At 43.6% G+C, this 26,972-nt stretch overlaps 1 protein-coding gene across 4 annotated transcripts; it reads right to left on the bottom strand.

Moving 5' to 3' along the window:
- On the bottom strand, positions 1-26,972 carry LOC135550246 (macrophage colony-stimulating factor 1 receptor 1-like). 4 transcript variants are annotated; one of them, XM_064980866.1, is made up of 22 exons: positions 26,844-26,929; positions 24,547-25,019; positions 15,625-15,886; positions 15,264-15,542; positions 15,023-15,159; positions 14,718-14,886; positions 14,242-14,452; positions 13,983-14,098; positions 13,731-13,842; positions 13,399-13,556; positions 13,079-13,206; positions 12,825-12,951; positions 12,633-12,740; positions 12,329-12,439; positions 12,037-12,217; positions 9,556-9,635; positions 5,037-5,146; positions 4,812-4,934; positions 4,593-4,704; positions 4,386-4,485; positions 4,186-4,291; positions 1-3,754 (listed from the first exon to the last, which is right to left on the bottom strand). In XM_064980866.1, the coding sequence occupies exons 3-22, from the start codon at positions 15,749-15,751 to the stop codon at positions 3,605-3,607; spliced, it is 2,745 nt and encodes a 914-aa protein (XP_064836938.1). In that variant the 5' UTR covers positions 15,752-15,886; positions 24,547-25,019; positions 26,844-26,929; the 3' UTR covers positions 1-3,604. The 4 variants fall into 4 exon arrangements, with proteins under 4 accessions (XP_064836938.1, XP_064836936.1, XP_064836935.1 ...); XM_064980864.1 differs by having other exon boundaries at positions 15,625-15,891; XM_064980863.1 differs by lacking the exon at positions 24,547-25,019 and having other exon boundaries at positions 15,625-15,891; positions 26,844-26,972.

Raw genomic sequence — 26,972 nt, forward strand, 5'->3', positions numbered from 1 at the left:
TGTGTTTTGAGGAATTTATTCATACTATTTCATACTTCCACGAGATATAGCCCTGACACAAATCTAGGGTTGCGTTTACTCACACAGTGCATTCGGAAATTATTCAGACCCCTTGACTTTTGCCACATTTTGTTAAGTTACAGCCTTGTTCTAAAATGGTTTAAATCGTTTTCCCCCTCATCAATCTACACATAATACCCCATAATGATAAAGCAAATATAGGTTTTTAGAAATATTTGCAAATTTTTTTACAAATAAAAAAACTTGGCTGTGTGCTTAGGTTCGTGGTCCTGTTTGAAGGTGAAGGTCTGAGGTCCTGAGCGCTCGGGAGCTGGTTTGCATCAAGGATCTCTCTGTACTTTGCTCCGTTCATCTTTCCCTCAATCATGACTAGTCTCCCAGTCCCTGCCGCTGAAAAACATCCCCACCGCATGATGCTGCCACCACCATGCTTCACCGTGGGGATGGTGCCAGGTTTCCTCTAGACGTGACGCTTGGCATTCAGGCCTTCGAGTTCAATCTTGGTTTCATCAGACCAGAGCATCTTGTTCCTCATGGTCTGAGTCCTTTAGGTCCCTTTTTGGAAAACTCCAAGCGAGCTGTCATGTGCCTTTTACTGAGGAGTGGCTGTCGTCTGGCCACTCTACCATAAAAGCCGGATTGGTGGAGTGCTGCAGAGATGGTTGTCCTTCTGGAAGGTTCTCCCATCTCTACAGAGGAGCTTTGTCAGAGTGAGCATCGTGTTCTTAGTCACCTCCCTGACCAAAGCCTTTCTCACCCGATTTTGTCAGTTTGGCCAGGCAGCCAGCTCTGGGAAGAGTCTTGGTGGTTTCAAACTTCTTCCATTTAAGAATGATGGAGGCCACTGTGTTCTTAGGGACCTTAAATGCTGCAGACTTTTTTTGGTACCCTTCCCCAGATATCTGTCTCAACGCAATCCTGTCTCGGAGCTCTATGGACAATTCCTTCGACCTCGTGGCTTGATTTTCACTCTTACATGCACTGTCAACTATGCGAGCCTTGATATAGACAGGTGTGTGCTTTTCCAAATCATGTCCAATCAATTGAATTTACCACAGGTGGACTCCAATCAGGTTGTAGAAACATCAAGGATGATCAATGAAAAAAAAGATTCACCTGAGCTCAATTTCGAGTCTCATAGCAAAGGGCCTGAATACTTACGTGTGTATGGTATTTCATTTTTTTATATTGTAATGAAACAGCAGGGAGCAGGTCTCGAACCCTCGACCTTCGAGTCCGAGGTCCGGCGCGCTATCGACTGTGCCGCAAAAGCATGCTCGTGCGGCAGAGTCGATTTCTGCGCTTATAAACCCAGGGTTGTTACAATATACATGTGCAAAAAAAATATAAAAACCTTTATTCCCTTTGTCATTATGGGGTATTGTGTGTAGATTGAGGAAAATGTTTTATGTGCATTTTAGACTTAGGCTGTAATGTACCAAAATGTGGAAAAGTCAAAGGGTCCGAATGCACTGTATAAATATACTGTACCAGTCAAAGGTTTGGACACACTTACTCATTCAAGGTTTTTCTTTATTTTTACTATTTTCTTCATTGTAGAATAATAGTGAAGACATCAACACTATGAAATAACACATATGGAATCATGTAGTAACTAAAAACAACACAAATGTATTTTAGATTGTTCAAAGTAGCCACCTTTTGCCTTAATGACAGCTTTGCAAACTCTTGGCATTCTCTCAACCAGCTTCATGAGGAATGCCTTTCCAACAGTCTTGAAGGAGTTCCCACATATGCTTAGCACTTGTTGGCTGCTTTTCCTTCACACTGTGATCTAATTGATCCCAAACCATCTCAGTTGGGTTGAGGTCGGGTGATTGTGGAAGCCAGGTCATCTGATGCAGCACTCAATCACTCTCCTTGTTCAGTTACACAGCCTGGAGGTGTGATTTGGGTCATTGTCCTGTTGAAGTCAAATTATAAGCTCAAACCAGATGGGATGATGTATTGCTGCAGAATGCTGTGGTAGCCATGCTGGTTAAGTTTGCCTTGCCTATAAAAAATAAATAAGAGAGTGACACCAACAAAGCACCATCACACCTCCTCCTCCATGCTTCACGGTGGGAACCACACGTGTGGACATCATCCATTCACCTTTAGCGGTTGGAACCAAAAATCTGAATTTTGGACTCATCAGACCAATGGTCAGATTTCCACGTGTCTAATGTCCATTGCTCGTGTTTCTTGGCTAGTCTCTTCTTCTTATTGGTGTCCTTTAGTAGTGGTTTATTTGCAGCAATTTGACCATGAAAGCCTGATTCACGCAGTCTCCTCTGTTATTTCGGCTGCAATCTGAGGTTCAGTTAACTCTAATGAATTTATATTCTGCAGCAGAGGTAACACTGAGTCTTCCTTTCCTGTGGCAGTCCTCATGAGAGCCAGTTTCATCATAGCGCTTTACGGTTTTTGCGACTGCACTTGAAGAAACTTTGAAAGTTCTTGAAGTTTTCCGCACAATAACTGATTGGCTCAAAAACATTAAGAAAGAAAGAAATTCCACAAATGAACAAGGCACACCTGTTAATTGAAATTCATTCCAGGTCACTATTTTGTGAAGCTGGTGTTGAGCGTGCCAAGAGTTACAGTACGTTTCAGTTGAATGTACAGCATTTCTTACGCTGAAGGCAAGACAAAAAACAGAAATCATTTGTTTGGTTCCATTGAAGTTCACACACTTCAGATTTTCAAACACTCAAGAAAAACTTTCAAAAGAGACTATGTTGCTACTATACACTATAATAGTAAAACGTTTGCAATAACTATGTCTTTTTGTGCTGCTTAGGCGTGCTGAAATGTTGATCTCAGTTCAGTAAAATTGGTGTTGAGAATTTTGGGAGTTTTGGAATCATAAAGCTGCATATGTAACTGCCTTTATTCTCCAATAGACATTCATCAAGTTTATCAAGCCGGTTAGATCAGTTAGTAAAGTATCTCATAAATGTTAAAGGTACATTATCTATAAATCGCTCAGCCATTTCCTGGTTACTAACATTCTAATAGTATGCCTCATTTCAGTTTATGACAAAACAAGCAAGTATAGTGTTGTGAATCATTGTACCGTCTAAACCGCTGTGAAATAACAACATATATTGTTTTTTTCAGCTGCTTGAAGCTTGTCTACAAAATAGAAAGTGAAAGATGCAAAAACTAAACTTGTGAATGGAAAAGCAGTGCACAGAACAGAAATAGTGCACAGAACAGATCTACTGCTTCTTAGACTTGCTTTCACTGCGAATGACAGATCTATACCTCACATTTCTATGTGAATTTGGTGGGGTCACCCAAAAGCGTACATATTGCAGCTTTAAAGATAATTAGATTTATATGACCTAATTATGAGCTTTTGGTCATTTGATCAATGATCAAGGCATAACATGATCAAGACATAAAAGCTTAGTTCCCAATGTGGCTTACTGGCAGCTACTGTATAGCACTGAAATCATGTTCAGTACAATGAGAATCAAGACATTTGGATAAACTGGTGTGTATCCACCCATCTCTTGCCTGTGATTGACAGATGTTAACGTGAATGTATAGTCATTGATGATGGCCTGATGTGCTCTCAGCAGAACTGGTAGTTGTTCTTTTTCATCAGGGGCTCCTCCTCTCCCTCCTGGTTCAGTGTCTGATCACAATCCCCATTCGTCTTAGCTGGGTCCCCCTGCTCTCCTGCCCCCTGCTGTGGAGTCTTATCCTGCACATTCCTGTAGGTCTGGCAGAAGTCAGGATACTTAGTATCACATTCAAAAACTTTTTTTCCCACCAAATGATACACTTCCACAAACTCTAAATACATTTTAGAAGTACAGTAGATCTAGCTGTAGGGAATGATTAGAAGTTAGTGGAATGCTAAGAGAGAGACTAAACTTTAAAATATGTTCCACAGTGAAAGGGAGATTCCTAGTCTGTTGTACAACTGAATGCCTTCAACTGAAATGTGTCTTCCGCATTTGAATCAGAGAGGTGTGGGGGGCTGCCTTAATCGACATTCACGGTGCCCGGGGAAGAGTTTGTTAACTGCCTTACTCAGGGGCAGAACGACAGATTTTTACCTTGTCAGCTCGGGGATTCAATCCAGCAACCTTTCGGTTACTGGCCTAATGCTCTAACCACTAGGCAGTGTGTCACTTAAGTCCATCTTACATGGTCTGGCTGGTCAGGCAGTAGCCTTTGGATAAGTTGGCCGATGGTACTGAAGGTTGGACGCTCTGTTGGTTCCAGGTTCCAGCACATTTTCATGATGGTGTATCTGAGGAGAACAATCAGTTTCAGATAGTGCAGCAGGCTGTCAGGTAACGTCATATCTCGTCACTGATTTACCAATCTTGAAGTACAATACTCACATTTCTGGAGGGGCAAAGTCTGGCTGAGACATGTAGCATCCATCTTTGATCATCTTGTAGAACCGGTTGTCCACCACAACATTAGGGTATGGGCTCTTACCTAGAAATACCAACCAAATATTTATTTCAGATATTTCATTTGGACACAAACTTTGATTAATTCAACATAAGACAGTATTTTTGTCATCACATGCCAGTGTGACCCACCCAGAGAGAAGATCTCCCACAGCAGTATCCCATAGGACCAGACGTCACTCTTCACTGTGTACACACATTCAAAGATGCTCTCAGGGGCCATCCACTTCACTGGCAGACGGGCCTGGGAATACAATAGATTTAGAGATCATCATCATATCATAGTTCGCAATCATTCAAGGATCGGAGCCTCTAAAACTAAAGTGATATCTTGATATGTTATTTACTCACATTTCCTTTCACCACATAGTTGGAGTCATTCTCGATGTCTCTGGCGAGGCCGAAGTCGCAGATCTTAGCCACACGGCCATCGGTCAAGAGGACGTTCCTAGCCGCCACGTCCCTGTGAATGCACTGCACGAAGACAACATAGGCGTCATTCATATGTACATGTGTGCATCTGCATGTTATACTACATGAGTTATGTTATTAATTCCATTTGTATTGTTCTATTACATTTTTGGATGCCAGGAAGTCCATTCCCTGAGCCACCTGAGAGGAGAACCTCAACAAGTCTTCAATGTCCAGCGACCAGGTGCCTGTCTCTGGATCCTCACATAGGGAAACTATCAGGAAGAGAGAGATGATATGAGACCTAGGGTTGCAAAGGGAGGGTATATTTCAGATAACCTTCGAAGTTTACCAGTAAACTACTGACATTTTGGACACATTCAAGTTTTTTTATGGAATTTTCACAACATATAATATATATAACATATATATTATATAGGTATAGAATAATCAAATATAATTGTAATATAACAAATGGAATGACAAAGCTGTAAAACATTATCCTAAATATATCCCATCAACTAAATGAATAACATTGGTGTTTAATATGATAGTTTTTCAGCATGAAATATCCTTTATATATTGCACACACTTCTATTTATTTTACAATGCCAATAGGTCTTTGTTGTAAATGTTTTGGTGCCAAACTGGTGTCAGTTGTGAGAAATGTAAATCATTGGAAGTGTTGCATAGTTATTTGTTAATCGAGACCTTGGGAGTATAAGGATCTATCTGACATGTTGGTCAAGAATGGGTTGTTCACATAAAGCTGTTCTTTAGGTGGTGTCACGGCTGTCGTAAGAACAGGACCAAGGCGCAGCAGATATTGAGTACCACATATTTATTCCAAAGTGAAACTTAAGCCAAAAACAATTAATCAAATAAATGAACAACGGAACGTGACTACGTGGTGCACATGCACAAACACAAAATATAATATCCCACAAACACAGGTGGGAAAAATAGCTACTTAAATATGATCCCCAATTAGAGACAACGATTACCAGCTGCCTCTAATTGGGAATCATACAAAACACCAACATAGAAAATATAAACTAGAACACAACATAGAAATGATAAACTAGAATACCCCCTAGTCACGCCCTGACCTACTACACCATAGAGAAACAAGGGCTCTCTATGGTCAGGGCGTGACAGGTGGTCCTTCACATCTGAGATGTCAGATTTGTTTAAAAGTCCATTTACAATGAACAAAAAAGTTATGTCTGTGCCAACACCTTTGAACTTGGTTCTAGCTGCAATCCAAACACACAATGCTGGGTTGTAAATACAAAATAATTGTATGTAAGGTGATGTACTTATTGAGTCATGAGAGAAGAAGACAAAACAGTTCTGAGATCTGGGACTTGAAAAATACTAATTATCTCCAACCACACATTTTGCAAATAGAACCTTCATTTTGCACAAGTCCTTCATTATTCGTATCATAAGTTCTGGTCTGCTTTTGCAAGTACTTAGACATTTTTCACCACTTTTTCTGAAGAATGGTCTTTGCGGTAAAAATAATTAAATGCAGCGGCCTTACAGCTTGTTTAAGGCCGATTGGAGAGGCATCGCTATTTTGTTGACTTGTTCTATAGCAATATGAAAACTAAAATAAAAAATGTACTACAGTTTATTGATAACTAGCAAATAGTTTACTGATTTCGGGTGTCAGAGACCAGAAAAATATATCACCCAGGGCTAAACTTTAGCAGTGTTGCTAGTTTTCCATAGGATATAGAGTATTTGTCAATTTAGTGAACTATCGCTTTAACAAATGTGTGATGAACATGAATAAATACAGTGCCTTCGGGAAGTATTCAGACCCATCAACTTTTTCCACATATAGTTACTTTACAGCTTTTTTCTAAAATTGATGAAATAAAAAAACTCCATCGGTCTACACACAATACCCCATAATGACAAAGCGAAAACAGTTTTTTTAGGTTTGCAAATGTATTCAAAATAAATAACAGATACCTTATTTACATAAGTATTCAGACCCTTCACTATGACTCGAAATTAAGCTCAGGTGCATCCTGTTTCCATTGATCATCCTTAAGATGTTTCTACAACTTGATTGAGTCCACCTGTGGTAAATTCAATTGATTGGACATGATTTGGAAAGGCACACACCTTTCTATATAAAGGTCCCACAGTTGACAGTGCATGACAGAGTAAAAACCAAGCAATGAGGTCGAAGAAATAGTCTGTAGAGCTCCGAGACAAGATTGTGTCGAGGTGCAGATCTGGGAAAGGGTTACTAAAAAATGTCTGCAGCATTGAAGGTCCCCAAGAACACAGTGGCTTCCATCATTCTTAAATTGAAGAAGTTTAGAACCACTGAGACTCTTCCTAGAGCTGGCTGCCCTGCCAAACTGAGCAATCAGGAGAAGGGAAGTGACCAAGAACCCAATACTCACTCTGATAGAGCTCTAGAATTCCTCTGTGAAGATGGGAGAACCTTCCAGAAGGACAACCATCTCTGCAGCACTCCACCAATCAGGCCTTAATGATAGAGTGGCCAGACAGAAGCCACTCCTCAGTAAAATGCACACGACAGCCCACTTGGAGTTTGCCAAAAGACACCTAAAGTCTCAGACCATGAGAAACAAGATTCTCTGGTCTGATGAAACCAAGATTGAACTCTTTGGCCTGAATGCCAAGCATTACGGCTGGAGGAAATCTAGCACTATCCCTACGGTGAAGCATGATGGTGGCAGAATCATGATGTGGGGATGTTTTTCAGTGGCAGGGACTGTGAGACTAGTCAGGATCGAGGCAAATATGAATGGAGCAAAGTACACAGAGATCCTTGATAAAAACCTCCTTCCAACAGGACAACAACCCTAAGCAAACAGCCAAGACAACGCAGGAGTGGCTTCAGGTGTCACACCCTGACCATAGTTTGCTTTGTATGTTTCTATGTTTTGTTTGGTCAGGGTGTGATATGAGTGGGCATTCTATGTTACATGTCTAGTTTGTCTAGTTCTATGTTTGGTCTGATATGGTTCTCAATCAGAGGCAGGTGTTAGTCATTGTCTCTGATTGGGAACCATATTTAGGTAGCCTGTTTGGTGTTGGGTTTTGTGGGTGATTGTCCTTGTTCCTGTTCTTGTGTTAGTTTGCACCAGTTTAGGCTGTTTCGGTTTTCACGTTACGTTTATTGTTCTTTTATTGATTCGTGTTTCCTTTGTTTTATTAAACATGAATCTAAGTAGCCACGCCGCATTTTGGTCCGACTCTCCTTCACGTAAAGAAAGCCGTTACATCAGGACAAGTCTCTGAATGTTCTTGAGTGGCCCAGCCAGAGCCCTGACTTGAACATCTCTAGAGAGACCTCAAAATAATTGTGCAACAACGCTCCCCATTCAACCTGACAAAGCTTGAGAGGATCTGCAGACAAGAATAGGAGAAACTCCCCAAATACAGGTGTGCCAAGCTTGTCGCGTCACACCCAAAAAGACTCGAGGCTGTAATCACTGCCAAAGGGGCTTCAACAAAGCACTAAAGGGTCTGAATACTTATGTAAATGTAATATTTACGTTTTTGTTCATATAAATTAGCCCACAAAAATGTTTTCGCTTTTTCATTATGGGGTATTGTTTGTAGATTGATGAGGGCAAAAAAATGGATTTAATCAACTTTAGAATAAGGCTGTAACCTAACAAAATGTGGAACAAGCCAAGGAGTCTGAATACTTTCCGAAGTCACAGTATATTTGATGTGTTTAGAAAGACGTAAGGGTATTATCTTTATTTATTGATTAAATGTCTGCACACTGCTCTTGATAGTATCACTGCTCTTGATAGTATCACTGCTCTTGATAGTATCACTGCTCTTGATAGTATCACTGCTCTTGATAGTATCACTGCTGTTTAGTAAGTTTACGCTTTTGTGAATTAAAAAACAATAATTGCACCCTTATGTAGACCTAGCCCCACCCACATCCGTTCCACGCATCGAATGGGGTTGGAGTCGAGGGAAAACAAGTAAGCGCTACCAAATATAACAATCTGCATTTCACAAATATTCTATTACAGTGCGTACATAAAACGTATTAAACACGCCTGTAAAATCACAATGAGGACATCGACCTACCAAGCAAGTTTTCATAAATCATTGGGTACAGCGCAAGCAAAACGTCAGAGCAATCTGAAATGGGGGGCATTCATTTATGTTCACATTCACAACATAACATATACATCGATTTTTCGTCATTAAGACCTTGAGCAAATAATGTCTGGATTGTGAAAATCCCAAAACATTCTCATTTGCTGGGAGTATTATTTTTATCACCTCCCCTGTCTGACATCTTAACTTTCTCTATGCCACAAAATAATCTAAAAGGTGGAAATGTCATGTTTTAGGTCATTAAAATGTACTGCGACTGGATAGTCCAGTTTCTCCTGATTGAACTTTTATGTTCAGTCATTTTTTGTTTGAGAGAACGAGAGTTTTTACCAACGTACAGCCCACATGGACATTTAATCATGTCGATAACATGATTAAACATGCCAGTGTTTCTCCCACTCTTTTGTTATGTTCTATTGGAATTGAAAGAATTGTAACATTCTGTATCAAATTGAACCTTATTGTTCTGAAATGTCAATCTGGGTTCAGCCATATGGTTCTATCTGTGATTGTATGCTACTGTGATGAGTAAAAGGATGCTAATTACCCATAGGACAGTGTTTCGGTCTCTGCGCTGGATGCATTTCCAGGAAGTTGTCTGAGCTGGAGCAGGAGATCCCACTGTCACTGCAGACACACAGAGGACTAAGAGGTTTGTTCTGTTTTGTGCGGCAGAATTACAGAACATTATTTTATTTTTTTAAATTTATTTCACCTTTATTTAACCAGGTAGGCTAGTTGAGAACAAGTTCTCATTTGCAACTGCGACCTGGCCAAGATAAAGCGTAGCAATTTGACACAATACAATAATACAGTAGAACAAAAGAAAACAAAAAGTGAGTGCAAATGAGGTAAGATAAGGGAGTTAAAGGCAATAAATAGGCCATGGTGGCGAAGTAATTACAATATAGCAATTAAACACTGGAATGGTAGATGTGCAGAAGATGAATGTGCAAGTAGAGATACTGGGGTGCAAAGGAGCAAAATAAATAAATAAATACAGTATGGGGATGAGGTAGGTAGATAGATGGGCTGTTTACAGATGGGTTATGTGCAGTGAACTGTGAGCTGCTCTGACAGCTGGTGCTTAAAGCTAGTGAGGAAGATATGAGTCTCTAGCTTCAAAGATTTTTGCAGTTCGTTCCAGTCATTGGCAGCAGAGAAAGACGACCAAATGAGGATTTGGCTTTGGGGGTGACCAGTGAGATATACCTGCTGGAGCACGTGCTACGAGTGGGTGCTGCTATGGTGACCAGTGAGCTGAGATAAGGCAGGGCTTTACCTAGCAGAGACTTGTCGATAGCCTGTAGCCAGTGGGTTTGGTGACGATTATGAAGCAAGGGCCAACCAACGAGAGCGTACAGGTCTCAGTGGTAGGCAGTGTATGGGGCTTTGGTGACAAAACGGATTGCACTGTGATAGACTGCATCCAATTTGTTGAGTGGAGTGTTGGAGGCTATTTTAAAGATGACATCACCGAAGTCGAGGATCGATAGGATGGTCAGTTTTACGAGGGTATGTTTGGCAGCATGAATGAAGGATGCTTTGTTGCGATATAAGAAGCCCATTCTAGATTTAATTTTGGATTGGAGATGCTTAATGTGAGTCTGGAAGGAGAGTTTACAGTCTAACCAGACACCTAGGTATTTGTAGTTGTCCACGTATTCTCAGTCAGAGCTGTCCAGAGTAGTGATGCTGGACGGGCGAGCAGGTGCGGGCAGTGATCGGTTGAGGAGCATGCATTTAGTTTTACTTGAGTTTAAGAGCAGTTGGAGGCTACGGAAGGAGAGTTGTATGGCATTGAAACTCGTCTGGAGGTTAGTTAACACAGTGTCCAAAGAAGGGCCAGAAGTATACAGAATGGTGTTGTCTGCGTAGAGGTGGATCAGAGAATCACCAGCAGCAAGAGCAACATCATTAATGTATACTGAGAAGAGAGTCGGCGAGAGAATTGAACCCTGTGGCACCCCAAAAGAGACTGCCAGAGATCCGGACAACAGGCCCTCCGATTTGACACACTGAACTCTATCAGAAAAGTAGTTGGTAAACCAGGCAAGGCAATCGTTTGAGAAACCAAGACACAGCAATGCTGTGAGGGTGATAAGCACAATCGTTTGTGAACTGCAGCCCCCCAAACAATTAATTCCCGAGTTTAAATTCTTTTTGAGGAGAGGGCGTGTATGTTTTGGTTCTACAAAGCTGTGTCCATTATAAAATTCAATGACACATTAATTGTAGTCATTCTTGCACCATGCGATCTATCATGAGTTCGAAACATGTATTTTTTAAATTCTCTATGCTCATTATCTATTTTTCTGCGAGCATAATGACAGGCAGTTGGTGGACGGAGCAGGTCTCTGGAGCCACTGAGCTGGAGGAGTGTGTATCAATCCTACAGTAGGACTCATTGCGGCCAGCACTAGCAGGTCAAACGACTAAAATGAATGAGTCATGACTCTCGGGTCAGTAAAAAGAGTCGTTCAAAAAGAACGAATCGTTTGCGAACTGCACATCACTACGGAGATGATGTAGTGATATGGAGAAGAAGAGTATGCATGTGCAGATGATGTTTGTGATGGATGATGTTTGTGATGGAATGCTTGGAAAGCTTGCAGAGTAATCATACCCTTTAATTATACCCATTGTATCCTCATGTTACTGAGCCTGCTACATGACAAGGTTACACTACAGTCTACACTGTACATATATTCTGTGTAGGCATGATAATGCGTGGTTTCAATGAAAGCATATAGACCTTGACACGTGTGAAGAGGCATGCATGTCTTGTTAGAATGGTGATTGTGACACGGCACCACAGAGAGCAGTGAATAAAATCGGAGCACATGAGGTCACTGACTAGTGGAATACACATTACATAAACCATTTGTGGAGACTGAAACTTTGTCTCACATCTGTTTCTCGTTCTGGTGTGCTTTCACTTAAACAGGAACCATGTGTCTGCTGGGAGATTGGAAAAAGAAGAGTGAGTTGAGACGAGAAAGGCGTGTTGGTGATTATTACAGCCTACCTCCTTACACGGGACTCCTGTGCACATGTGTTCTTGTAGTGATCACGGTTCTCTGGAACCCGTGGATCCTCTGGAGTCCCTGGTCCGCTCGGGATGGAGTACAGGAACAGCTTGGCCTTGCCATGCAAGAAGTTCAGCAGGTCGCCATAGCTGCAGTACTCCGTGATCATCAGCATTGGGCCTGTGGCCGAACACAATAAATGGGATGATCGATTTGGTTAACAATGACACTCGCCAAGTCATGCTGACATTGTTGTATGGAAATGCAAGTACAGAAAAGAGCTTGTCGCACCTCCTTGAGTACACGCCCCTAACAGGTTAACAATGTTGTCATGACATCCCAGGTGACTGAGGATCTTCAGCTCTGACATCAGAGCTTCTCTCTCTTCGGAGTGGGCGCTTGCTGAGGAGGAGAAGTCATTTTTTCATTATTACATGTACTGAGGTAGTGCTTCTTCTACGATGGGTGCAAGTATCCAACAACAGCAAGTATCCAATAACAGTTATCTATTGTACAAAGACTTTGACGTCCTTCTGTAATGTAAATGCAACGCTGCAGGAAATATTTTACACACAGTATGAGGAGGCTAACTCACGCTTGAGCATCTTTACTGCCACGCGCGTGGTCATGTTGTCATCTGTCCCCAGACCATAGGCAGTGGCCTCCACTACTTTCCCAAAAGCCCCTGCTCCCAGAATCTGGCCTGGAACACACAGTATTCAGTCAGTCATTACTGTTTAGTGTACTGGTCTCTGTTTTTACCCCCAAAAACTGCAATAAAACACACCAAGCCTCAGCTTGTCACGAGGGAACTCCCACTTCTTGTTATAAGGAAGTTGTGTAGGGTCAATAAAGGTGTAGTTATTCCCATCATTGGCCTCAATGATCTTCCACCGGACTTCATATTTTGGTTTCTATAAGAGAAAACATATGTTGTGTAATGGTCTAACTGCACATGTCTTTAGGCATTGATTGCTAGTGAATGGGCCAGTAAATGCAGCTCACCTGCTTGTAGTGAATGGGCCAGTAAATGCAGCTCACCTGCTTGTATTTGTACAGGACGATGACAAGCAGAAGGAACAGAAGGGTTGCTGTGCTGGTGGCTCCAATGAAAGTGGGTGTGAACAGCTTGGGTGTTACAAATGTTGGTAATGTCGCAGCAGGGACACCTAAGACATAATAAACAACATGCCCCTGAAGTCAGCTCATGACATTATTCAGTACTGAAAAGTGATATTAGATATAAATCTACCTGTAGCTGTTTTAATACTAGTCTTGATGTGATAGAACCAGCGCCATGTGAGAACCTCACGAAACCTTTCTTTGTACAGTATATTGTATATCTGCAAAGGTTGTCTTACGCAATACGAAGATGTCCCGCTCTTTACCAACCAGGTTAAAGGTCACACACTCCACTGTGACCTCTATACTTGAGGGACTGAGGGTCAGCTCACTCTGCACCTCCATGGTGCTGGTGAGAAGAGGCTGCACCTCCACGGTGTCATTATCACCATCACACCTGACAACAGAGGAACATCAGGATGAGCACAGAAGAGTCAAAACAGCTCTCTCTCTCTGCATCTTGTGCCTTTGAAAGATCTTGTTCGATTGCAATCCAGTTAGAGAATCTACAATCCATCAATCAAATGTATTTTATACAGCCCTTTTTTACATCAGCAGTTTTTACACCTACGTGTTTTGTATTCCTGGGCACTGGTACCAGAGGATTGTGGGAGCTGGGTATCCAGAGGCGGTGCAGGTCAGGGTGGTAACATTCTTCAGTCTGACCATGGCACTGGGTTTCTCTACTCAGTCAGAGAGGACAAACGACATCACGCTTTTTAAGTCGGAGTCACGTTCTCAGATCGGGTCACAATTGCGGTCCATATTTTCCTGCCAGTTTGAATGCTGATGCGACCGATCACGCTGGAGTGAGATCACTTACGGTAGACTTGGACATTGAAGGTGATGGAGCCATTGAGGCATGCGCTCCTGGTGTGGAGGGTGTACTGGCCTCTCTCCTCAGACCTCACTCTCTGTAGCAGCAAGCTGCTCTCGTACCTACAGGTTGACCGTATTAGTCGGTTTCAAATAACAGCGCAGTTTCAATAAATAGATTCTGTACTTACTTTATAAATGATGCCATACAAACATTCAGAATCAGACAAATCATGTCCAGTGAAACTAGAGGGGAAAACAATGACCTGTTATTGAATCGGACGGCCCATGTGTCGTCATGAGTGGAGATGTTGTGATTGTGAGACATGGGGATGTCCCACCACTGCTCCTTGATTTGGGGATACGCCTCGATCTGAATGTTTATCTCAAGGTTTTCTCCTTCGTTCACTTCAACTAAGGAGCCATTTAAGTAGAGATCTGGTGACAGGCGGGGTATGAGCCTCATGTAAGGCTTATCTGATGAGGTGAGAGGGAAAATAAAGTGAACGTTATTGTGACCACGAACTTGAACTAAACTGAAAATTGAGATTGTCACACCCCAATTTCCTTTTGAGGATGCTGAGCTGAGTTTCACTTTTAAAACAGGTTTCCGTGTTTGGTGTTTGTGGAAATCAACACGAGCCTCGTACTACCATCCCGATCTTGTAGCCTTACATAACTACTGTATGTGTCTGTGTAGTGAAACATATTAGACGCTAGATCAACACTCCCTAATGCTTACCTACAACCTGCAGGTAGGTGGTGGAGCTGTTGAACCCAGCCTCATTCATGGCTGTACAGGTGAAGTTTCCTGTGTGAGACATGGCCACAGCTGGGATAGTCACACTACTGGTGATGTGCACTTGATTACTCTGGTCCTCTTGTATCATTTTATGTGAAAAGTCCAATACCTATAAAAACAACACCAACATATCAGTTCAGATCTTCAGAAATATACTGTATCATACAAGTTAAAAGCACACCTAGGTAGGGAAAACATCTATGATTTAATGACAGAAATTGACAATAGGCTACTCTTTAACTGACTTTGAGGGAGGAGTGTTTCCACGTCACGTTGTAGAAGTGGTTAGGGTTGCTGGTAATGCAGGGGATCAGGAGCTGCTCTCCAACAATACGAACATACCCATTTACCTCAATTAGCACAGATGGTGGCAAACACAAGCCTGGAACAGACGTAGAGAAGTGTTTAGATGTGTTGAAATGCTTTGGGGCTAAATAACCTCAATATCCGACAAACACAAATGCACAGACATCAACTTCATCTTACTTTGAATGACGAAGATGGGGACAACTTTGGAGACTTTAGTGACCCCATTGATCTTTGCACTGCAGACGTAGTCTGCGCTGTGGCTGGTCAGAAGGTATCGGATGAGGATTCCTCTCTTTGGGTTGACAGTGAAGTTCATGTCAGGGGGTGTAGGGTCTCCGTTGGCCATACGGACAGATAGGTCGGTGGCTATGGGGTTTGTCAGCTGACAGAGGAGAACATCACTGCCCTCCTTCACATCTCCCAGGGTTCGAGGGGTCACCAAGATGTTATGGGGATCTATAAGGAACATAACATGTGATATATGGTGCATGTGAGTCTCCAGGTTGAGCAATGAATATGACAATACTTATACACTTACCTTTCACATAGATGTGGACCTCTGAGATGAGGTCTGGTTGGTTCTCATACATGCACTTGTATGTTCCAGTGTAGTCTACTGTAAGGCGCCTGGTGGTAATCACACTCCCCAATCTAGTTTTCCTCATGAGTTTGAATGCTGTGGTTGACCAGGTGACTGTGCTGTACCCTTCACAGGTCAATGTGAAAGATGAGGTTCCAACAGGGATAGTCCACACAGCCTCCCTCAGCACCACCGAGTTCAGCTTGATCACTGGAGGGCTCTGCTCTGTCAACAAACCAAAGACAGAACCAGGAATTAATAACACACATAAACAAATCTAGCAATCTCCTGTTTCATGGAATGCAGACATAGTCTTACACAGCTATTCCCAAACCGGGGTACGTACAATGCCGTCGGGGGTACGCCAAACAAAAATGTGATTCACATTTTCTTTGTTTTCCTTTAAAAAAAATTTTTTTTACCCTGTTTTTCTCCCCAATTTTGTGGTATCCAATTGTTAGTAGTTACTATCTTGTCTCATCACTACAAGTCCCGTACGGGCTCGGGAGAGACGAATGTCGAAAGCCATGCGTCTTCCGAAACACAACCCAACCAAGCCGCTTCTTAACACAGCGCATCCAACCCGGAAGCCAGCCGCACCAATGTGTCAGGAGGAGACACCGTGCACCTAGCGACCTAGCGCCCGGCCCGCCACAGCGCTGTGCGTCGCCCCATGGGCCTCCAGGTCGCGGCCGGCTGCGACAGAGCCTGGGCTCGAACCCAGAGTCTCTGGTGGCACAGCTAGCCTTAGACCACTGCGCCACCCGGGAGGCTGTGATCCACATTTTTTTCTCTCGCCTGAGTAGCCTCGTTTCACTGCCAAAAATAAAATGAAACTATCTAGTGTCCAGCGAAATAACAACAAAATGTCAAATACGGGTAGCCTAGTCAAATAATGAACATCCAATCACATTAACCGTTACTCTCTTGTGGGAAACTTCACTCTTGCGCAGACATTTAGAAACAAAACATGACAATTTGAAAAATAAGCCAAGGGGGTTTTTTGAGCGAGAATAAAGACGATTTTTGAGTAGTAAGTCATGCATAAAAGCAACAGATACCATTAATAAGAAGGGGCTAGAAGCATCTTATATGGTGAGCTACCGAGTGGCTAGGACAGGCAAGCCCCATACTATTGTGGAGGACCTCATTTTTCCTGCTGCTGTGGATGTGGCTGGGTCACTGCTGGGGGGAAAAGGCCAAAAAACTATACAGACAATAACTTAATCAAAAAACACTGTTTCACAATGCATCACTGACATGAAAGGAGATGTTTTGAAACGTAATGGAGGGGGGCGGGAGGTAGCCTAGTGGTTAGAGCATTGGGCCAGTAACCGAAAGGTTGCTGTATTGAATCCCCGAGCTGAAAGGGTAAAACTCTGTCGTTCTGGCCCCGAGCAAGGCAGTTAACCCACTGTTCTCCGGGCACCAAAGATGTGGATGTCGATTATGGCAGTCCCCCGCACCTCTCTGATTCAGAGGGGTTGGGTTAAATGCGGAAAACACATTTCAGTTGAAAGCATTTAGTTGTACAACTGCCCTATTAAGGAGGACATACTCTTCTGGAAACCAGGACAACAGGAGAGGATATTTTTAAAGGACTGGACAGCTTTATGACATCAAATGGACTTAAGTGGTCAAGATGTGTTGGTATCTGTACTGATGGTGCAAAAGCCATGACAGGGAGACATAGTGGAGTGGTAACGCATGTGCAAGTCGTTGCTCCCGTCGCCACTTGGGTACACTGCAGCATCCACTGAGAGGCTCTTGTTGCCAAGGGAATGCCTGACGGCTTGAAAGATGTTTTGGGCAATACATTGAAAATGGTTAACTTTGTTAAAGCAAGGCCCCTGAACTCTTGTGAGTTTTCTGCATTATGCAATAATATGGCCATCGACCATGTAATGGTTATCAAGGGGCAAAGTATTGACACGTTTTTTTTTAAATTAAGAGACGAGCTTAAAGTTTTCTTTACTGACCGTTTTTACTTCTCTGACCGCTTGCGTGTTTACGAGTTTCTCACACGACTGGCCTGTCTGGGTGATGTTTTTTCTCACCTGAATGATCTAAATCTAGGATTACAGGGACACTCCCCAACTATATTCAATGTGCGGGACAGAATTGAGGCTATGATTAAGAAGTTGGAGCTCTTTTCTGTCTGTGTTAACAAGGACAACACACAGGTCTTTCCATCACTGTATGATTTTTAGTGTGCAAATGAACTCAAGCTTATGGACAATGTCAAATGTGATGTAACGAAGCACCTGAGTGAGCTGGGTGCACAATTATGCAGGTACTTTCCCGATATGGATGACACAAGCAACTTGATTCGTTATCCCTTTCATGCCCTGCCTCCAGTCCACTTACCGATATCTGAACAAGAGACCCTCATCGAAATTGCAACAAGCGGTTTTATTCTAATTGAATTTAATCAGAAGCCACTGCCAGATTTCTGGATAGGGCTGTGCTCAGAGATTCTTGCCTTGGCAAATCGCACTGTTAAGACACTGATGCCCTTTGCAACCACATACCTATGTGAGAGTGGATTCTTGGCCCTCACTGCCATGAAAACTAAATACAGGCACAGTGTGTGGAAAATGATTTAAAACTGAGACTCTCCAATACAACCCAACATTACAGAGTTATGTGCATCCTTTCAAACACACCCTTCTCATTAACCTGTGGTGAGTTATTCACCATCTTTGATGAACAAATAAGGTTTTATATGTAAGATGGCTAACAAAGAGCAAAATGATTGATTATTATAATATTTTTATTTGTGCCCTTGTCCTATAAGAGCTCTTTGTCACAACTTTGCTCATGGGAAGTGACAAAAACTCACACTCATTCTTATGTTTAATAAATGTATTGTATAGTGTGTGTGTGGCAGGCTTACAATGATGGCAAAAAAAACAACATTTGAGAGTGCGCTAACCCTGGTGCTAGAGGGGGTACAGCTGGAGGTTGAGTGTATGAAGGGGAACGGGACTATAAAAAGTTTGGGAACCACTGGTCTACTGTAATGATATACTTCATATTTGAATTAACACATTTGTACAGTGCATTCGGGAAAGTATTCAGACCCCTTGACTTTTTCCACATTTTGTTACATTAATAATTTCCCTTATCTATCTACACACAATACCCCATAATGAAGAAGCAAAAACAGGTTTTTAGACATTTTTGCAAATGTATTAAAAATTAAAAACAGAAATAGCTTATTTATAAAAGTATTCAGACCCTTTGCTTCGAGACTCGACATTGAGCTCAGGTGCATCCTGTTTCCATTGATCATCCGTGAGATGGTACATTTGATTGATTGGACATGATTTGGAAAGGCACACACCTGTCTATATAAGGTCCCACAGTTGACAGTGCATGTCAGAGCAAAAACCAAGCGATAATGTCAAAGGAATTGTCCATAGAGCTCTGAGACAGGATTGTGTCGAGGCACAGATCTGGGGAAGGGTACCAAACATGTCTGCAGCATTGAAGGTTCCCAAGAACACAGTGGCCTCCATCACTCTTAAATGGAAGAAGTTTGGTACCACCAAGACTTTCAGCTTTAATTTGAGGGTATTTACATCTAAAATTGGTGAACGGTGTGGCAATTACAGCACTTTTTATATGTGGTCACCCCCTTTTTGAAGGGACCAAAAGTAATTGGACTATTCGCTCCTCAGCTGTTCCATTGCCCGGTGTGTGTTATTCCCTCATTAGTTAATTTACGAGGTCAAGAGTTTATTTCAAGTGTGGCATTTGCATTTGGAGTCTGTTGCTGTTAACCCTCAATATGAGGTCCAAAGAGCTGTCACTGCCAATGAAGCAAGCCCATCATTAGGCTAAAAAATCTAAACAAACCTGTCAGAGAGATAGCTAAAACATTAGTTTTGGCCAAATCAACTATTTGGTTCGTTCTTAAAAAGAAAGAACGCACTGGTGAGATGAGGAACACCAAAAGGCATGGAAGACCACAGAAAAAAAACTGTGGTGGATGGCAGAAGAATTCTTTCCCTGGTGAAGAAAAAACCCCTTCACGACAGTTGGCCGGATCAAGAACACCCTCCAGTAGGTAGGCGTATCTGTGTCAAAGTCAACAATCAAGAGAAGAAAATACAAAACGGTTTACCACAAGATGTAAATCATTGTTAAGCCTCAAAAACAGAAAGACCAGATTTGAGTTAGCCAAAAATACACATTTTAAAAAGCCTGTACAGTTCTGGAACAACATCCTATGGACAGATGAGACAAAGATTAACTTGTACTGGAATGATGGGAAGAGAAGAGTATGGAGAAGGGAAGGTACTGCTCATTATCCGAAGCATACCACCTCATCTGTGAAGCATGGTGGAGGTAGTGGTATGGCGTGGGCATGTACGGCTGCCAATGGAACTGGTTCCCTTGTATTTATTGATGATGTGACAGCTGAAAAAAGCAGCAGGGTGAATTCTGAAGTGTTTAGGGCTATTATTATCTGCTCAGATTCAGCCAAATGCTTCAGACCTCATTGGACGGCGCTTCACAGTGCAGATGGACGATGACCCGAAGCATACTGCGAATGCAACCCAATACGTTTTTAAGGCAAAAAAGTGGAATGTTCTGCAATGGCCAAGTCAATCACCTGACCAGAATCCAATTGAGCATGCTTTTCACTTGCTGAAGGCAAAACTGAAGGCAAAACGCCCCAAGTACAAGCAGGAACTGAAGACTGCAGTAAAGGCCTTGCAGAGCATCACCAGGGAAGAAACCCAGGATCTGGTGACGTCTATGGATTCCAGACTTCAGGCAGTCATTGACTGCAAAGGATTTGCAAACAAGTATTAAAACTCACAATTTAATTTATGATTATGTTAGTTTGTCCAATTACAGTTTAATTTAGAAGTTTACATACACTTAGGTTGGAGTCATTAAAACTCATTTTTCAACCACTCCACAAATTTCTTGTTAGCAAACTATAGTTTTGGCAAGTCGGTTAGGACATCTACTTTGTGCATGACACAAGTCATTTTTCCAACAATTGTTTACAGACAGATTATTTCCCTTATAATTCACTGTATCTCAATTCCAGTGGGTCAAAAGTTTACATACACTAAATTACATTTACATTACATTTAAGTCATTTAGCAGACGCTCTTATCCAGAGCGACTTACAAATTGGTGAATTCACCTTCTGACATCCAGTGGAACAGCCACTTTACAATAGTGCATCTAAATCATTAAGGGGGGGGGTGGTGAGAAGGATTACTTATCTTATCCTAGGTATTCCTTGAAGAGGTGGGGTTTCAGGTGTCTCCGGAAGGTGGTGATTGACTCCGCTGTCCTGGCGTCGTGAGGGAGTTTGTTCCACCATTGGGGGGCCAGAGCAGCGAACAGTTTTGACTGGGCTGAGCGGGAACTGTACTTCCTCAATGGTAGGGAGGCGAGCAGGCCAGAGGTGGATGAACGCAGTGCCCTTGCTTGGGTGTAGGGCCTGATCAGAGCCTGGAGGTACTGCGGTGCCGTTCCCCTCACAGCTCCGTAGGCAAGCACCATGGTCTTGTAGCGGATGCGAGCTTCAACTGGAAGCCAGTGGAGAGAGCGGAGGAGCGGGGTGACGTGAGAGAACTTGGGAAGGTTGAACACCAGACGGGCTGCGGCGTTCTGGATGAGTTGTAGGGGTTTAATGGCACAGGCAGGGAGCCCAGCCAACAGCGAGTTGCAGTAATCCAGACGGGAGATGACAAGTGCCTGGATTAGGACCTGCGCCGCTTCCTGTGTGAGGCAGGGTCGTACTCTGCGGATGTTGTAGAGCATGAACCTACAGGAACGGGCCACCGCCATGATGTTGGTTGAGAACGACAGGGTGTTGTCCAGGATCACGCCAAGGTTCTTAGCGCTCTGGGAGGAGGACACAATGGAGTTGTCAACCGTGATGGCGAGATCATGGAACGGGCAGTCCTTCCCCGGGAGGAAGAGCAGCTCCGTCTTGCCGAGGTTCAGCTTGAGGTGGTGATCCGTCATCCACACTGATATGTCTGCCAGACATGCAGAGATGCGATTCGCCACCTGGTCATCAGAAGGGGGAAAGGAGAAGATTAATTGTGTGTCGTCTGCATAGCAATGATAGGAGAGACCATGTGAGGTTATGACAGAGCCAAGTGACTTGGTGTATAGCGAGAATAGGAGAGGGCCTAGAACAGAGCCCTGGGGGACACCAGTGGTGAGAGCGCGTGGCGAGGAGACAGATTCTCGCCACGCCACCTGGTAGGAGCGACCTGTCAGGTAGGACGCAATCCAAGCGTGGGCCGCGCCGGAGATGCCCAACTCGGAGAGGGTGGAGAGGAGGATCTGATGGTTCACAGTATCGAAGGCAGCCGATAGGTCTAGAAGGATGAGAGCAGAGGAGAGAGAGTTAGCTTTAGCAGTGCGGAGCGCCTCCGTGATACAGAGAAGAGCAGTCTCAGTTGAATGACTAGTCTTGAAACCTGACTGATTTGGATCAAGAAGGTCATTCTGAGAGAGATAGTGGGAGAGCTGGCCAAGGACGGCACGTTCAAGAGTTTTGGAGAGAAAAGAAAGAAGGGATACTGGTCTGTAGTTGTTGACATCGGAGGGATCGAGTGTAGGTTTTTTCAGAAGGGTGCAACTCTCGCTCTCTTGAAGACGGAAGGGACGTAGCCAGCGGTCAGGGATGAGTTGATGAGCGAGGTGAGGTAAGGGAGAAGGTCCCCGGAAATGGTCTGGAGAAGAGAGGAGGGGATAGGGTCAAGCGGGCAGGTTGTTGGGCGGCCGGCCGTCACAAGAAGCGAGATTTCATCTGGAGAGAGAGGGGAGAAAGAGGTCAGAGCACAGGGTAGGGCAGTGTGAGCAGAACCAGCGGTGTCGTTTGACTTAGCAAACGAGGATCGGATGTCGTCGACCTTCTTTTCAAAATGGTTGACGAAGTCATCTGCAGAGAGGGAGGAGGGGGGAGGGGGAGGAGGATTCAGGAGGGAGGAGAAGGTGGCAAAGAGCTTCCTAGGGTTAGAGGCAGATGCTTGGAATTTAGAGTGGTAGAAAGTGGCTTTAGCAGCAGAGACAGAGGAGGAAAATGTAGAGAGGAGGAGTGAAAGGATGCCAGGTCCGCAGGGAGGCGAGTTTTCCTCCATTTCCGCTCGGCTGCCCAGAGCTCTGTTCTGTGAGCTCGCAATGAGTCATCGAGCCACGGAGCGGGAGGGAGGACCGAGCCGGCCTGGAGGATAGGGGACATAGAGAGTCAAAGGATGCAGAAAGGGAAGAGAGGAGGGTTGAGGAGGCAGACTCAGGAGAAAGGTTGGAGAAGGTATGAGCAGAGGGAAGAGATGATAGGATGGAAGAGGAGAGAGTAGCGGGGGAGAGAGAGCGAAGGTTGGGACGGCGCGATACCATCCGAGTAGGGGCAGTGTGGGAAGTGTTGGATGAGAGCGAGAGGGAAAAGGATACAAGGTAGTGGTCGGAGACTTGGAGGGGAGTTGCAATGAGGTTAGTGGAAGAACAGCATCTAGTAAAGATGAGGTCGAGCGTATTGCCTGCCTTGTGAGTAGGGGGAAGGTGAGAGGGTGAGGTCAAAAGAGGAGAGGAGTGGAAAGAAGGAGGCAGAGAGGAATGAGTCAAAGGTAGACGTGGGGAGGTTAAAGTCGCCCAGGACTGTGAGAGGTGAGCCGTCCTCAGGAAAGGAGCTTATCAAGGCATCAAGCTCATTGATGAACTCTCCGAGGGAACCTGGAGGGCGATAAATGATAAGGATGTTAAGCTTGAAAGGGCTGGTAACTGTGACAGCATGGAATTCAAAGGAGGCGATAGATAGATGGGTAAGGGGAGAGAGAGAGAATGACCACTTGGGAGAGATGAGGATCCCGGTGCCACCACCCCGCTGACCAGAAGCTCTCGGGGTGTGCGAGAACACGTGGGCGGACGAAGAGAGAGCAGTAGGAGTAGCAGTGTTATCTGTGGTGATCCATGTTTCCGTCAGTGCCAGGAAGTCGAGGGACTGGAGGGAGGCATAGGCTGAGATGAACTCTGCCTTGTTGGCCGCAGATCGGCAGTTCCAGAGGCTACCGGAGACCAGGAACTCCACGTGGGTCGTGCGCTGGGACCACCAGATTAGGGTGGCCGCGGCCACGCGGTGTGGAGCGTTTGTATGGTCTGTGCAGAGAGGAGAGAACAGGGATAGATAGACACATAGTTGACAGGGTACAGAAGAGGCTACGCTAATGCAAAGGAGATTGGAATGACAAGTGGACTACACGTCTCGAATGTTCAGAAAGTTAAGCTTACGTAGCAAGAATCTTATAGACTAAAATGATTGAAATGATACAGTACTGCTGGAGTAGGCTAGCTGGTAGTGGCTGCGATGTAGCTAACCTAGAAAATCGCTCTAGGCTAAACAATTGACTTAGATACAAAGACGGCTATGTAGCCGTCTTTGTATGACTGTGCCTTTCAACAAAATTCCAGAAAATGTTGCCATGGCTTCCGGAAAAACAGTGGGATATTGGTCATGTTGCATGATGAAAATTACAGGCATCTCTCATCTTTTTAAGTTGGAGAACTTGCACAATTGGTGGCTGACTAAATACTATTTTGCCCCACTGTATATATACTTCAATGGGTCTTAAAATGTCAAATCAAATAGCAAACTGATCCATGGTATGACCTTCTTAAAACAATGCCAGATAGCGTAGTAGAACCCCCTCCCCCGGCTTAGACAGGGCTTGGACTGTAATGGGTTTTAAATATATCACAAGCAAATTGACTGTCTAATCTAATTATATGCCTTATTGACCAAGCTTGGTTTAGTAGCAGGTTGATGCCCACAATCTAAAACTGTATTGAGCTGCTTAGTTTGTTATAAAGCTTTAATATGCATCCTGATTGGACAACCTGTCTCGTGCAGGTTAAGATCTGAGCATCTCATTGTCTGGGAGCGGCAGGGTGAGCTTTGGGTTTCTTGGCCAGGTCCTGGAGGTGGGTAGCAGCAGCAGGGTCTGGTGGTTCTCTACCAGGAGACTCTGGTGTGTAGCCAGGTTCCACAGCTCACTCAGGTGCTGTGCTCCCTGGTCCTTCATAGCCTTCAGCAGCTTGATGACCTCCCCTTAGCCGCTGGACACCTCTTGGTGCTCCTGGACCAGTTGAGACAGCACCTTGACCACCTCTCCTCTCCAGCTATCAACCTCTTCGCTGGTCGTGGGTTAGTTGGGAGAGTAACTGTTTCAGCTCGTCCACGCCACAGCAGAGGGATGGAGGGGCTACCACTGGGGGAGCCTGACTGGACTCTGGGTTGGCAGGGAGGATGGCTGATTTAGGGGCCCCCATGGTCATGCCAACTGGTTAATTGGCAGGGGCTTCTTTGTTACCTGAAAGAGAGTAATGTTGGGTGGTTTCTCACTCTACTATAGGCCATTTCGGCCTTGAGACTGTGTGACTATCAGCACGGGCAGGCAGTTCTCATCCTGAGATTAAAGCAATGCATTTCCATTACCCAGTACTTTTCCATCATTGCGCCTTGCTAGCATACAAAGGTTATCACATATATACAGTAATCATGGCAATGGTGTAGCCCCACACCCGGCCCACAGGGTAATAACGTTGCCCTCTTTGGGTACAGCAAGCACCATCCCCCTCTCCCTGCCTCCCCCTTTCCTCCTTCAACTAGGCTGCTGTGGTCAGAGAGAGGACGCAAATTCCTGAGGATCTCCTCATGGCCACACAGTATAGAGAGAGTGAAGTTTCATAGAGAACAAAGGAATTTCTTCCACCTCACAGAACTTGAGGTCCGAACAATGTTTACGTTCCGGAGAAGAATCTTTGATAAAAACTGTGTGTCTTCAATTTAATGATAGTAAAGACACAACAACCCCAACAGTGAAAACAAAGAGATTTTGTGGTGAGTGAAGACATCCCATTTTAATTCATGGCAACAAACCTGCAATAATTATTTTAATTGTTTTACTGTACAACATAGTATTTCACTTTTTTTGTGTAAAATACTCAAATGGGCATCAAACAATCCCCTTACTTTAAGTTAGTGAAGCGCATCTTCTTGAATTTCTCCTCTGTCAGGAATGATGCCAACACCTGTACCAAAGTTATGTAATTTGCTGTTACTGACACGATAGAATTGTCTCATAATGATGAATGATGAGTTACTTCAGTGGTGTCCCTTAGAAATCATCCATAGAAAAAAGGAATGATTCAAGGAAAATGTCATTTCTCGGTGTGGTCCAACTTCAACAGAGAGAATTATTTGGCATATTTCTTATTTGTTTCGAATTCTTTTCAGTTTTTTTTAGGGAGAAAGGGGAAATGAGAGTGTGGCTGAATTGGTTTCACGTGTGTCTTTGTGTGTGTGGAAATGTTTGAAACGAAACCCCACATAGCATCTAGTTCCAGGAAACACATTGGGCTGGGGACCTGCTTAGGCGGATCAAGGTTTTTGGGGGCCTGTTTCCCATTCTCACTCTTACTTCTGCTTTTTATGAGGATGTGGGGAAGTGAGTGGGGGGGGGTCACCAGGAACTGGGCAGGTCCCGTTACCTCTGCCCACCCCCCAGCTCTCAGATGTCAGAACCTACAAAGCTAACTAAACACCTGTTCTCACTGTAACCGTCTTCACTGACGCAGAACACCTCAAAGTCACTATCAATTTGAGTAAAAATTATGTTACACCCATGGTTACATTTTTATGTTTTGTCATGAACTCTTAATTAAGACAAAATATAATGTATCTATATTGTAGAATATGTCAAATATAATACAACCACGCAGAATATTGTGGGTTTTTATGTGTTTTACAAATTCATTAGAAACTACAGAAACATTTTACATGAAATATACACTTTCGGAAGACTTTTTTAGAATTATGTAATGACAATTTATCTGTGAAAAATACAATAAAATGAATATTTTTATAAATCAAAATAACTCATGACACATTTATTACACATTTTAGTGAATATTAACAGAACCATATGATTTTAAATTAGGTCTCGTTGGTTAAGAAATCCCAAGTATTCGAAGAACAAAGACTGCGTTTACGCAGGCAGCCCAATTCTGATATTTTGCCCAGTTTTTGCCAAACGATCTGATCTGATTGGTCAAAAGACAAATTACGCAGCCATAGGAGCTGATTTTCAACTACTTACAGTATTACTAGGGTAGCATTTGATTCATGTGCTTACCTTGGGCTGTGCAGCAGACCATGATGCCCAGGAGAAGGGCTAGGAAGAGCATCTTCTGTCCCTCTCACTGCCTCTGTCTGTCTCTGACTGCTCTGTCTATATGTGTAAATGTCTGTCCGCTCTACTCCA

Source organism: Oncorhynchus masou, chromosome 12, assembly GCF_036934945.1.
Source record: "Oncorhynchus masou masou isolate Uvic2021 chromosome 12, UVic_Omas_1.1, whole genome shotgun sequence".
Taxonomy (NCBI): domain Eukaryota; kingdom Metazoa; phylum Chordata; class Actinopteri; order Salmoniformes; family Salmonidae; genus Oncorhynchus; species Oncorhynchus masou.